This window comes from Babylonia areolata, chromosome 6 (genome assembly GCF_041734735.1).
Source record: "Babylonia areolata isolate BAREFJ2019XMU chromosome 6, ASM4173473v1, whole genome shotgun sequence".
Taxonomy (NCBI): Eukaryota; Metazoa; Mollusca; class Gastropoda; order Neogastropoda; family Buccinidae; genus Babylonia; species Babylonia areolata.
The window spans coordinates 48502927-48516549 of NC_134881.1; the positions used below are offsets into that span (position 1 = coordinate 48502927).

The window sequence follows — 13623 nt, forward strand, 5'->3', positions numbered from 1 at the left end:
TGAAGCTCATCTAAAAATTCATGGACAGAAATCATGATTTTGGTGAGTTGAAGGGCAGCTAAGAATAGACAAGAACGTGACACTCCCGGGATTGTTAAAATCCTCAAATAAGCCACATCATTTTATAAGACGCAGAAATTGAAGCTGGAGTAAAAAGTCGCGGCGTATAGACCAAACTTTACGGTAATTGTTGCATTATCTTTCTGTGAATCACATTTATTTCTTTAGTGCAATAAGAAAGTAAATTCAAGACCAAAATTAGCTTTCATGCGCATTATTGTTTACTTGCTAGTCACTTCAGACATATATATTTTTTATTCTCAAGTTGAGGTTGGGTTGATCTGGAGGAAAGCAACTGTTGTATGAATGCATGGAAATGTTTTATTCATCCAGTTTTTCTCCCCTTTAAAATATATAAAAATATGTAACCCACCTGAGGGACAACAGCTTGTGTCCATTTCTGAAATAATTATGAGGAAGAGCCATTATAAGCCCTGCTGAAGTCTCAATGTCCCTCTGATAAATAGCCCTCTCCTTTAGCTCCATTCAAACACTGTCGTGAATGGAATTTTCGTGAACATTTTGTGTTGCAGCTGTTTGAGACATTCATCAAATGAAATGATGTTGTCCTGCTGAGGTCTTGAGTTCAGAAGTCGCTCTGAGGACCATGCCCCGTCAAACCCCAACCTGAGGTGCCCTCCAACCAACTGCCACCTGGATGAGTTGACTGTGTCTTAGGGGGAGAGGGTTGAGGGAACATAAATGACTTCGTAGGGGCATAGTTTGTTCTGTTTGTTTCTTTGTTTGTTTGTTTGGTTTTTTTCCTAAATTTATTCGTCACCTATCACCCTTTTGTCTTTGTGAATTTTTTTTTCCCCTGGGTAGAAGTATAGATTGGGGTGGATGGCTGGGTGTAGCACTCTTTCCTATCTGCAAGCTAGCTAGTATATATTATTTTGTCCCGTTCTCTTTCTGCCTCTTCTTTCTGACATCGTGTGAATGTGTGAATAAAAGTTGTAAAATATATTTCATTTTTAATGGTCTGCTGTTTGTGTGCGAAGGAGGTCGACTTGAGCGAATCCTGGGTAAAATAATTATGCAACGCGACAGAGTGTGTGTGTGTGTGTGTGTGTGTGTGTGTGTGTGTGTGTGCATGCATGCTTGTAACTCGTATTCTACACTGCTATTGATTTAGATTTTTTATTCTATACGAAAACACAAAATTAAGAACCAACTTCGTTACTTTAATGGGTTTATTCATTCAATCATTTCTTTATTTTTTATTCTATCATTGATATGTCTATTTATCTACTAAGGAATGACAGCAATTGAACTTGCTGAGTGTGAGAACTAAGCAATTAAGTGCCGACTGAAAGAACGAAGGTGGAAAATTCACAGGTCACGTGACTGTAAAACGCTGAAATTTAGTCTGAAATAATAAATCTACATGTATGAAACTTCACATACTTTTGGTCATTTCTAAAGTGGCAACTAGACATCAAAACAATCTGTCTACGCTCATTAAAATTCAATAGATTTTTTTTCCACCCTACCCTAAAGCTGCCCACAGTAACACTGTCGTTTTGTTTATTGTTTAACACATCAGTGTTGTCTTTGAGCAATCTTTCAACTACTATCGGTTTTACTGCAAAAACTTTTTTTTAAATGACCATTAATAAATATACTTACCAACATGAAGGAGACGGCATGATGTTACGCGATCGCGGCTCTGGTGGGGTAGTTCACAATCGAACGATCAAAGTAAATCGGTCAAACAGATGAAAATTAACTTATAGATCAAACAACAGAAAGTCAAACTTAATTCCACAGTTGTTTTTATTTCATTCTAGTTCATATTATACAGTTTCAGTTTCACTTTCACAAGGAGGCGTCACTGCGTTCGGACAAATCCATACACGCTACACCACATCTGTTGAGCAGATGCCTGACCAGCAGCATAACCCAACGCGCTTAGTCAGGCCTTGAGTGCATGCTTACATATTTGTGTACCTATGAAAGTGGATTTCATTTTACGTAATTTCGCCAGAGGACAACACTCTCGTTGCCATGGGTTCTTTTTCAGTGCGCCAAGTGCGTGCTGCACACGGGACCTCGGTTTATCGTCTCATCCGAAAGACTAGACGCTCAGTTTGATTTTCCAGTCAAACTTAGGAGAAAGGGCGAGAGTGGGATTCGAACCCACACCCTCACGGACTCTCTGTATTGGCAGCTGAGCGTCTTAACCATTCTGCCACCTTCCTCGGCTATATTATACAAAACATTGGCAAATAAAAAAAACTTCATAATTCGGTCACAGTCACTGATTTTCTGGCTTTCAACATCAGTTTGGAGTACCTAATATATGCGCGCACACACACACACACACATATATATCCCAGTAATTTATGTGAAATTAATGATTATTAAATGGGGGCTGCATGTCAGCCATTCAAGAGCATCAGAATTTTGGCCTGATTACCCAAACTAGCTAGATTGTCTTGCGTCCTGTAGGTAGGCATGTGTCACATGCAACAATAAAGTCAATAAAACATGAAAGGAAGAAAATAGGGTTAGGAAAGCAAGATGTCTGCCGGAAAGAGAGGGCACTGTATTTGTAAACAGAAGGGAGGCAATATACTCGGGTTACAAGCCATACCTAATTTTGATTTCTCCGTTTGGGTGGACTATTAGTTTGCACAAGCCAGGAATCAAGACCCCAGCTGGAGTCTGCACCAGTGGGCATATAGTATCATTAGTATGTATAATTAAATTGTTTTTTTTCAATCCATAATAAATTATTTAAACATCTTTGTTTCTTAAAAGATGTCTGTGTTAAGTACCACATTGTAATTCTAATATATTCTTATGTTACTATACAACTAGTCTGTCATAATTCTAATATATTCTTATGTTACTATACAACTAGTCTGTCAATGTCATTCACAAAAAAAACTTCATCATGACTGAGAAGATTCACTCAATGAATAATCTTCATGAAATATTACCTCATGTTGAATGGTGCCATAATTCGGATACTGAAGACTTTGTTCTTCGGTTCTCGAAGCTTTGGTATTTTTGAAGGATCAAAGCCTGGTGGATAGTATTTCTGAAAAAGAAATAAAAACAAACTAAGGAATTATACTATAGTTGGTTCAAATACCTAGAAAAAAGAAGAAGCCTTTCACTTCCAAAAGTGGATAAATCCATGTTTTAGGGGTGACTGCATTATTAACAGTCTAGTCAGTCACCCGATTATGGTTTCTTCCTTGCAAATGGTGACCGGCTTGATGCGTGTCTGAAGCAAGTTTTGTGTGTTGCTAAGTGAAGAGTTGTTAGGTGTGCCAACACAGCTGCCAGGACCTTCGTACAGAAGGTGGTTAAAATCTTGTTTGATTATCCACACAACATCGACAATATCAAGTACAAAAACATGATTGAAAACGAAAGCAATGTTGCTGATGATCAACTGAAGAAATTCTGGTTACCCTCTTCTCTTTGTCAGGTCTCCACACTCAGCTCTATCAAGTCTGGCCATAAAACCCACCGCTTCCCAAAATAGCCTCCCTTCCCTCCCTCTTCCTTGTCTTCAGTTTTTCCGGTTTTAGAGTTACGGATGCGTGTGAATGACTAGTGCGAAAGCGCTTTGATTCATCTCTGCACAAGATTCAGCGCTATATTGATATAATAATTATCATGATTAATAATATGCAACAAAGTACACTGACAGGTAGGGGGTAGGGCCATCTTGGAAGTGGATTTAGAAAAAAACCCAGTATTTTAACTTGAAATGAAATGATAAAAACTTCAAAGCAGAAATATGGTTAACAATGAGCTTTGTTTTGCGATATTGTGTGATAGTATTTGTGTGTGTGTGGGTGGGAAGGATGTGTATGTGTATGATTTTTCTTCTCTCTTTTCTTTTTTTTCAAAATATTTTGTGTACCTTCTGAAGAAAATCTTGGTTATCTTCCCCTAATTGGAAGTTATCTCATCCTGTCAACACTGAACATATGATAATTATATTCTCCATTCATTTCCCTTCAAGAATATCTACACGTTTACATACTTCTGAACATTATAGATCAGGAAGGGTGGAGGTGGGGAGGGGGGTCTGGGAGTGGGGGGAATGGGGGGTGGGGATGACTGCTAGGTGCTTTTGATTGGGTGATGCCTCTGGCAAGGGATAAAGGGAAGACCAATAGAATGAAAATGAAAAGAATAGTGTATAAAATAAAATAAAAATAGTGTGAATGGCAATCGGGGTACATTCATGGGCAGGGCCCTGTTAGGGACTCAGGGGGGCAGCTGAAGCTGAATGAAAAATATCAATGGTAAAAAGGCTTTTGGAAGCCTCTCCCATTACAATCAAAAGCTAATATAAAATTTCTTTTCTTAATAGGAGTATGAAGAATTACTGAATAAAAAATTAAAGTGAGAACAGTGAAGCTAAACTTGTAACACGGAAATCTGAGAGTGAGCATGTGACACCTTTCCTCAAAATTATATTCCACCAGCATTCAGTACAACACTGGTATACCACATTTTTGATGGCACAGGCTCCCGCAGTATATCTCTTCTTCACTCACAACTTATCAGTCTTCCCAGTCACTTCGCTCTGCAGCTGAAACACTACTTCAGGTGCCGAACGCTAATCTAAAAACCTTCAGTCAATGATCATTTAGTTTCTCTCTGAGCCCCAATACAACTGTCTGGAACTCACTGCCTGGTGACATGCAAAAGACCCCTTCCCAGTACCAATCCGCTTTCTAGTTCAAAATGGAAATGTATCTTTTTTATTTTGCAAATAGTTCCTGAATTCAAACGATTAAATAGAAAAGATTTCAAATGCAAATAGAGTAGCTTCAAACATTACATAATTAAACTGCTTAAATTGCATGTTCCTGTTTTCTCTCTGATATAGATATCTAAACTGTTTGTAAAGCAAAATCAAACACAATTCAGAAAAAATCACATTACTAGTTTTCAGCTACTGTTTTTCCTACATCAGAAGAATGTTAACTTTGAACACACTCAAGTATACACACTTACACATTTTTTACACACACACACACACACACACACACAACGCCCTTACACATTTTATAAACACACACACACACACACACAAAGCCCCAAGTGAAGTGATCAAAATCACTGGAGGTTACAACTATACAAGTAGAGCTCTTAAACAACATTAGATTATCACTGATTTCAGAATAATACAGCATAATTCCAGAATAGAATACACACACACACATAATATATACATATATCACTCGTGTGTGTGTGTGTGTGTGTGTGAATCACTCAATGAGAAATAATTTGTTAAATAAACATTTGCTAACACAAAAACAGTAAAAGTTGTCTGATTGCTGTCTGTCGTTAATTAGAAAGACCAAATTAAAATAATAACACATGAACACTGACGGTGTCGTCATTAAACAAGTACTGCTATTGAAATGAAATGCTATTGGGAATTAGCTATAAAAATAGTAGTGATGTCGACACGCTACTGTGCGTAGTTGATTGGGATGTTGTGCCATTGGCACGTTGCTCCGATGTCATGAAGGTTGTGAATGAGAAATTTCAATGGAACGAAGCGCATGTAAAGCTCATGACACGTGGCGCAAATAAAACACAGCTCTATCGACACACACCCGGTTACATCAGTGCATAGTGGACCAAAAAATGAACCCTGTGTATATTGTGAATATTGTAAGTATCAAGTGCTTTCATTTTCACTGCGCTATCCGTATGGCGGCCATCTTAAGTATCTGGATTGTAAACTGAAGATTCGGAACTCCTTATTCTGTCTGATCAAAGAGATAGAACATTGTAAACTTACATTCAAGACTTTTCTTTCTGACATACTGAACTGCCTTTCACAGTCTCTACAAGAATGAAAGTCAATAAAGAACCTAATGCCAGACTCCAAAAATGCGTCTGTTTTTACTGTCTTTAGCTCGGTTGATACCGGAAGTTTGATTTGTCTAATAGCCCAAATGGCACCAAAAGAAAACAAAAAGAGACAAAAAGAAAAGAAAAAAAGAAGAAGGACAGACTGCAAGCGGGTGGGGTTTGCGAGGATCACATTTTGTTTATTTGTTTCTTTGTTCTTCCCTTTTTGTGTATGTTTTTGTGTGATCCTCCAACCGCAGGATTTCAAGCTTGTGTTTCCCTGCTTTTCAGTATGGAAATGCCAGTTGTTGACAAGAAATTTCTTTTGTGTGTTTGTGTGTGTGTTTGTGTGTGTGTGTGTGTGTGTGTGTGTGTGTGTGTGTGTGTGTGTGTGTGTGTGTGTGTGTTGCGCGGCTACTTTCGCTTGGAGGGATGCTGTATTTTTCCCTTGTGGGGGTTCGGGGGCCCGGGGACTAGCTCAACCTAGAATATTTTGCCTTAGCTGTTATGGGAGTAGCTGTACACCAAGTTATCCGCAACGGTTCCTGTCTTCCTGGTAAAATAGGACCCTGCCATGCCGGCCCTGAACACAGCGGCCTAATGCTGTGTCAGGCCCACAAATCACCACTCCAACAGAAGAAAAAGACTGTTGGGTAGGCATGGATGAGAAGTGATCTCCACGCCTGACAGCAGGATGCTGTCAAGAGTGATGCTGATGGAGGCTGCTTCATCCATGTTGGGGGTGTTCCAGTCCTTGATGATGCACAGGAAAAAGAAGTGCCGGTAGTCTGTCCTGCATTGGATTCGCCTGAACTGCTCGTGGGCCATGTCCTCTTCAGCACTGTATATATGACAAGTGCAGACAGACCAATACATTTTGAGAATTTCACAGTCTTTCAAAGGAATGAAGGAAGAGGAGTAGCAATCATACTGAACAAAAACCTAAAAAACAAAGTTTCCACCATAAATCTAGAGAAATGGTGTAGCAACTCATGTGAACTAGTGGGGGTGCGTCTCGAAAAACCTGACGGAATTCACAAAAGCATCGTGCTCATCAATGCCTATGTTCACCCAGGAACCTGCACAACAAAAGAGGATTGGGCTTTTTTAGAGGAAATAGAGAACGAACTTGGAGACTCAGTCATTATCTGTGGAGACCTCAATGCAAGATCCAAGCTATGGGACCAGCGGAACACCAACCTACAAGTACTCGCACTTGAAGGAATGATAGGGGAAATTCTTCTTAGCCCATTAACAACCACATCCCCAACTCGCCTTGGAACAAGACAAGGGGACAGTGACAGTGTGATCGACATTGCTCTAACATCTCCAAAATTCAGAGCAGAAATGAATGCAGAGACGCTTCCACACCAAGGCAGTGACCACCTCCCGGTAGTTTTCAGTCTACAGAAACTGTCAGATAAACGCTGCATGAAACCGCGTGATCCATTTCAGTATGAAACCAAAGAGACAGCCGTCATCGAAAAATTAAGACGCAGAAGAAACAAAAGAACGGCACTGAACAGGATGCAAACTATTCAGCCCCCATGGTGGAATACCGCCACAGAGAGAGCCTGGATAGAAAAACATGCGGCTATCAAACTTTGGCAAAAAGAAAGAACAAAACCATCTCCAGACAAAGATATTGAAACAAAAATGAAAGAAAAAACTAAACAGTTTGAAACCATTGCTCAAGAGGCCAAAAATGACAAGTGGAAACAGTTTTGCGAGGCACTCAGTTATGACTCAACATTGACAGAGTTCTGGCAATTTTATCGTCGCATGGAAGGGAAAACGTGCACAACAACAACCCCAGACATGGTAGACACTGACGGAACCAAGCTTAAGACAAACGAAGAAAAAGGATCCGCCCTGCTCAAACGTTTCATACAACAGAGCGATCAAAGAAACTTAGATGAGAAAAAGAAATATGTTGAGGAGTTAAACCAAACCCTTATGCAGACTGGACCTGATGATGACTTGACAATAGATGATCTAAATGAAGCAATAGCTAAATGCAAGAAAGAATCTGCCCCTGGCCCAGACAAAGTTCGCTACTCGGACATCAAGGAACTATCTGAAGAAGACAGAAGCAAACTTTTCAATCTATATCAAAACAGTTTCCACAATGGACATGTGCCGGAGGACTGGACACACAGCTTCTTAAAACCCATACCAAAACCAGGAAAGGACCATCATCAGGTAAGCGGCTACCGGATCCTAACCATGCAAAACATCGCTGGAAAGCTCATGGAACGCATGACAGCCAGAAAACTTGCAAGGGATCTTGAACACAGGCACATTCTCCCTTCAAATCAAGGTGGTTACAGAACAGGCAAGTCCACATGGGAAAATGCAGCTGCTTTTGCATATGAGGTGTATGAAGGATTTCAAAGGAAAGAAGAAACACTAGCAGTAGCAATCGACCTTGAAGATGCCTACAATAAAGTCCAGTTTGCACACCTCATACTAAGGTATGGAGTAAGTTTGACACTGACAAGATGGATAGCAGCAGCGCTTCAGGAAAGAACCGTCGTCCTACGCCTCGGATATTGGATGTCTGCACCTTCTAAACTATCCATGGGACTGCCACAAGGGTCTCCGCTCTCTCCTGTCCTCTACAATGTCTACACGAAGGGCCTTGCTGACTTAAACAACAATGGAATAGCTCGGGTGCTTACTCTTGCGGATGATGGCCTGGTCTTCAAAACTTCGAAAGATGCTCAGGAAAGAACCAAAGCCGTCCAGAAACAACTAAACAATATTGCTCAATGGTGCAAAGACACAGGATCTTCCATCAATCCAGCGAAAGCCCAAACGTTGCTGTGCACCCTGAACAACAGAACCGCGAGCAAAGCACCACCTTCTGTGTCATTCGATGGGATTCAGATCGAGAAAACTGAATGCCTACGCTACCTAGGAATACACTTCGACAGGATGCTGACCTTCAGAAAACATACGGAAAATACTGTTCTCAAATGCAAAAAAGGCCTTTCAGTCTTAAAGGCAATGGCAACCAAAGGTATTGAACAACGCCACCTCTTCCTGCTATACCAATCACTCGTCCTCAGTGTGATCGACTACGGACTTGGGCTAACAACACCGTCTCAAAGCAACCTCCTAAAATTAGAAAGAGTACAAAATGAAGCTATGAGGCTGATCCTTGGAACAACAAAAGACACGCCCACAGAAACCATGCGATACCTGCTTGACCTTCCTTCAGTGCAGGCCAGAAACAAGTTAGAACAGGTCAAGACCTACTTCAAAGCATTAGAAAACCCTCAAAACCCACTGCATGACGCAGTCAAAGAACCAAAAGGCAGCCGTCTAGGGCGAGGAAGATCATGGATGGGGCAAGCAGAAGACACAATCCAGCTAGTATGCCGACTACAAGACCTGAAAGAAACAAAAGAATGGGAGAAAAACCCCGAAAACCTCAACCATCTATTCAACACGGCCATTTCACCCACTCTAGGAAGACATTGGCGGGAATGGCCAGAGGACAAAACTGATGCGGAAGTGAAACTACTCATAGAAGAAAACAGTAAAGAAGAGGACATCATCATATACACAGATGGCTCAGTCACCAAAGACCAGTCCGGTTGGGGATTCACTGCGAAACAAAATGGAAAAACAGTCAGGGAACAGAATGCTGCCTACAAAGTCACAACCTCCAGCCTAACGATGGAAGTTGAAGCTGTGACACATGCCCTCCAGTGGCTATCGTCCATCCATACGCCCGGAAACCAACATGCCATGATTCTAACAGACTCAATGAACCTCATACAGAAAATTGAAAACTGAATGGGAAGCCCAGAGTGGCATAAGGCAATGCGCAACTTTCAGATTAAAAAACTCACATGGTCATACTGCCCGAGACATGCAGGTGTTAAGGGAAATGAGCGAGCCGACAGACTTGCTGGTAACGCAACACCAACGAGCGGCCTACATCTAGGAAAATCGGAAATCCTCAGAAAAGTCAAAGAATATCAAAAAGAACAGGTACAAGGCCATCACACCATCGATCGCCTCAAAGAAATAAAAGCAGAGAGCGGGAGCGGCCGTAAGTCTAACATGAAAGGTAGAGCACGATGCTTTGCAAATCAAACAAATATCGGCATCATTTCCAAACCAACATTGCGCAAATTTCTTCAAAACGGAACAGAGTCTCTGTGGGCTTTTCCAAATACAGTAGACTGAGCAACACACTAGACGCCACATTCTTGGCATCAGAGATCTTTTCCCATCCCTCTTGCGGCCAATCAGTGGCAGCCTCTGTGCGTGTGTGTATGTGTGTGTTTGTGTGGGTCTGTATTTTTGAGTGCGTTTGTGCATGCGTGAGAGTGTAAGTGTACACAAGTGTTAGGAGAGTTCTGTGCATGTGTGTGTGTGTGTGTGTGTGTGTTGTGTGTGTGTGTGTGTGTGTGTGAGGGGGAGGTGGGGGTGCAGGGAGGAGGTGAGATAGAGGATGAGGTAGGTGAGTGTATGCATGCCTACACTGTGGGAGCATCAGGATATTGGAACGTATATATTATATATATATATATCTTTGTATATAAAACTATGTGTGTGGGGTTGGGGGTGGGAGATATGGGCGTGTGTGTGTGTGCTTGTACAAGTAAGTGTTCATCTGTGTGTGTGAGTGTGTGTGTGTGTGTGGGTGTGTGTGTGTGCCGTGGAAGCTGCGATACATAGACTAGAAACTCCGAGTGTGTGGAGGAGGGGGTAGAGGAGGTGCAGGGAAATTTGTGGTGTGTGTGTGTGTGTGTGTGTGTGTGTGCGTGCGTTGGAGCTCATGTACGTTTATATGTATTTGACTGTGCTTTCATATCTATGAAACTGCGTTTTTGGGGCATATCTGTTATGCATGTGTGGGTGTATGTGTGAATGTGTGTCTTCATGTTTTATATTTATTTGCTTATTTATCATCATTGTTGTCTTATTTATTTAATTATTTATTTATTATTATTATTATTTTATCATTATTTTCATTACTACTACCTTTTTTTCATAATTATTATTTATTTATTTATGTATGTACGCTTATATATATATATATATATTCCCCCCCCCCCCCTCAAGGCCTGACTAAGCGCGTTGGGTTACGCTGCTGGTCAGGCATCTGCTTGGCAGATGTGGTGTAGCGTATATGGATTTGTCCGAACGCAGTGACGCCTCCTTGAGCTACTGATACTGATACTGGTGCCCCAACCCTTGGAGCCGTTAGATCTATTTTTAGATCAGTGAGGGGTCTCCAACATCAAACAGTGCTTCAGCTGGGAATTCCCGCCACAAAGTCAAACATTTTGCTCCATCGAGTGGAAGATAAGTTTAGCAACTACATTCCTGTGGAATTCGGGTCAATAATAAACACATGCTGTGACGAAGATGTTGGAGTTTTTTTGTTGTTTTTCTTTCACAGTGAGTTCGCAAACGGATGTCAGTTATCTTTTTTCGCGCATGAGCAATGTGACTTGATGTAACTGACAGTACAACAGCGCAATAAAATCGGAATTGTTGCTTTTTTTTGTGTTCGGGGATATTTATGCAGTGAGTTTTTTTCTTTTTTCTTTTTAGGCCTGTTTTGTTTTCACTCTGAATAAGATTTAGCAGCCTTCTTTGCCTTCTGTCAATAGTGTTTTCGGAAATTATTGGTTGAATAGACAATCGAAAGTTAAGAATCCAAAATGGCTACCTCCGTGTGTGTCTTGTCTTCACAGTCTTGTCTTGTCTGTAATCCCTATACAAGACAACAATCCACAACAGGGGGGTGCACTCTAGGAGACTGACGTCTGTGTGCGACCGTTAAGCCCCCTAGTTCGGCCAGGGGAACCCAGGCCCCACTCAGCATCAGTCCAAAAACAAAAAGAAAACAACAATCCTGTCCTGTAACTACACTGACCCTGAAGCTTGCAGCCAGGCCTCAGTCCTAGTCTTGAAAGACTGAGGGGAAATGGCTGAGATGATATGGCCTGGAACCCGGTTCCACAGGCGGTCGCTTAAGGGAAGGAGTGCCTGTGGGAGTCAGTGCAGGAATAGGGGACCTGTTGTTTCTCTGGGTGGCCTCAGAGTAGAGCACCAGAGTACCTTCCTGGGGTGCCACCTCAACCAAACCACCCATGATGTTGTACATCATGGTGGCCTTGGCTGCAGTGCGGCGCAGTTTGAGGGGGTTGAGGGGGTCGAGTTTCAGCCAGGAAACAAGCTCGGTTGCACTGGTGGTGGGGCGGAAGTCATGCATAATTCTCTGTGCTGATCTGCATTGCACCATCTCCAGGTTGGTTGTGAGATACTGTTGCATGGGGTCCCAGACTGGTGCAGCATACTCCAGGATGGTCCTCACAAGCCTCTTGTAACATGTTGTCTGGGTGGTGTAGGGGCATCCTCTCAGGTTTCTATACATAAAGGCACTGGTCTTGTCTGCCTTTGCTGTTATGGCCTGAATGTGTGCTCCCCAGTGAAGGTCTTTTGTCAACTCTACACCCAGGTATTTGGCTTCCTCCACCTTCCTCATTATGCAGACAGTAGGTGGTTGGGAAGGGCTTTTTCTTTGTTGTCACTGAGAGGACATGACAATTGCTGGCATTGAAATATGAATGACAAATGCCAGGTCTTCTCCCAGTGCTCAAGTACAAGCGTACAAGTTTAGTTATGTTCATTGTTGATCAGCATCTTCTTTATAAAATATTTGTATGCAATAAAGACATTGATGGTGTAGTTAGCATCATTCTGTGTTCTCTGTCCATGATTTGTATATTTCTAATTGCGAATGAGCCAAAACAAATTATTGGGTTCAATCGCAGGTGCACATCATGATCAACTTGTGTATGATCTCCTATTTTCCAAAAAAGACTACTTGGGCGAGAGTAAACAGTGTGCAACCTTCACAATGACTATGAAACACAACAGCCTTTTTATGCCCAGAGTAATATTTTAAGATGTGATCTTTTAGATGAGTGACATCTGTTTTAAGAAAATGATGTCCCATATACTAATGATTATTATTAATTCTAACGTACGTTCCTTTACCAAGTGAATCTGAGAGATTTGTGTGTCATTTTAACTTCCATACTGAGCAAAATAAGTTCCTAATTATAAAAACAAAAAATTTAAAAAAAATATAAAAAAATGACTGCTTTTAATCAGCATGTCACATAAAAGTGCTTAGTTTTGTGAATAAAAAATAAAAGAAAAATGTAACAGTAAATCTATTGTGCAAATATTTTGGCTTCTTTAAAAAAAACAATTTTCAGCTCATCCCAGAGAATCATTCATTATAAACAGAATGAGCAGAAAGACCTGAATTTTTCCTATTTTTATGCCAAATTTGGTGTCTATTGACAAAGTATTTCCAGAGAAAATGACAATGTTAAAGTTTACAATGGACACACAGACATACATACAGACACATACACAGACAACCAAACACTGGGTTATCACACAGACTTACTTTGTTTACACAAGTGAGTCGAGTCTGGTGTCTATTGAGAGAGTGTTTCCAGAGAAAATGACAATGTTAAAGTTTACCATGGACACACAGACATACATACACACAGACACACACAGACAATTGAACACCGGGTCATTGCATACAATGCATAGACTTTGTTTAAACAAGCGAGTCAAAAATGGTCTGACAACACTGAAGAATGGACAGGGCTAACATTTGCTGAGACAAAATCACTCACACATGATAAGCCAAAATGGAGAAGGTTTAGGCAAGAG

At 41.1% G+C, this 13623-nt stretch overlaps 1 protein-coding gene across 1 annotated transcript in view; it reads right to left on the reverse strand.

Moving 5' to 3' along the window:
* Positions 1 to 5977, reverse strand: part of LOC143283110 (splicing factor YJU2-like) — a 39643-nt gene extending 33666 nt beyond the window's left edge. The window contains exons 1-2 of the mRNA XM_076589222.1: positions 5846 to 5977; positions 3006 to 3106 (exon numbers count right to left, since the gene is read on the reverse strand). Coding sequence (XP_076445337.1) covers positions 3006 to 3106; positions 5846 to 5869 — 125 coding nt within the window. The 5' untranslated portion in view covers positions 5870 to 5977. The remainder of the gene's footprint in view (positions 1 to 3005; positions 3107 to 5845) is intronic.
* Between the last annotated feature and the right edge of the window lie 7646 nt (positions 5978 to 13623).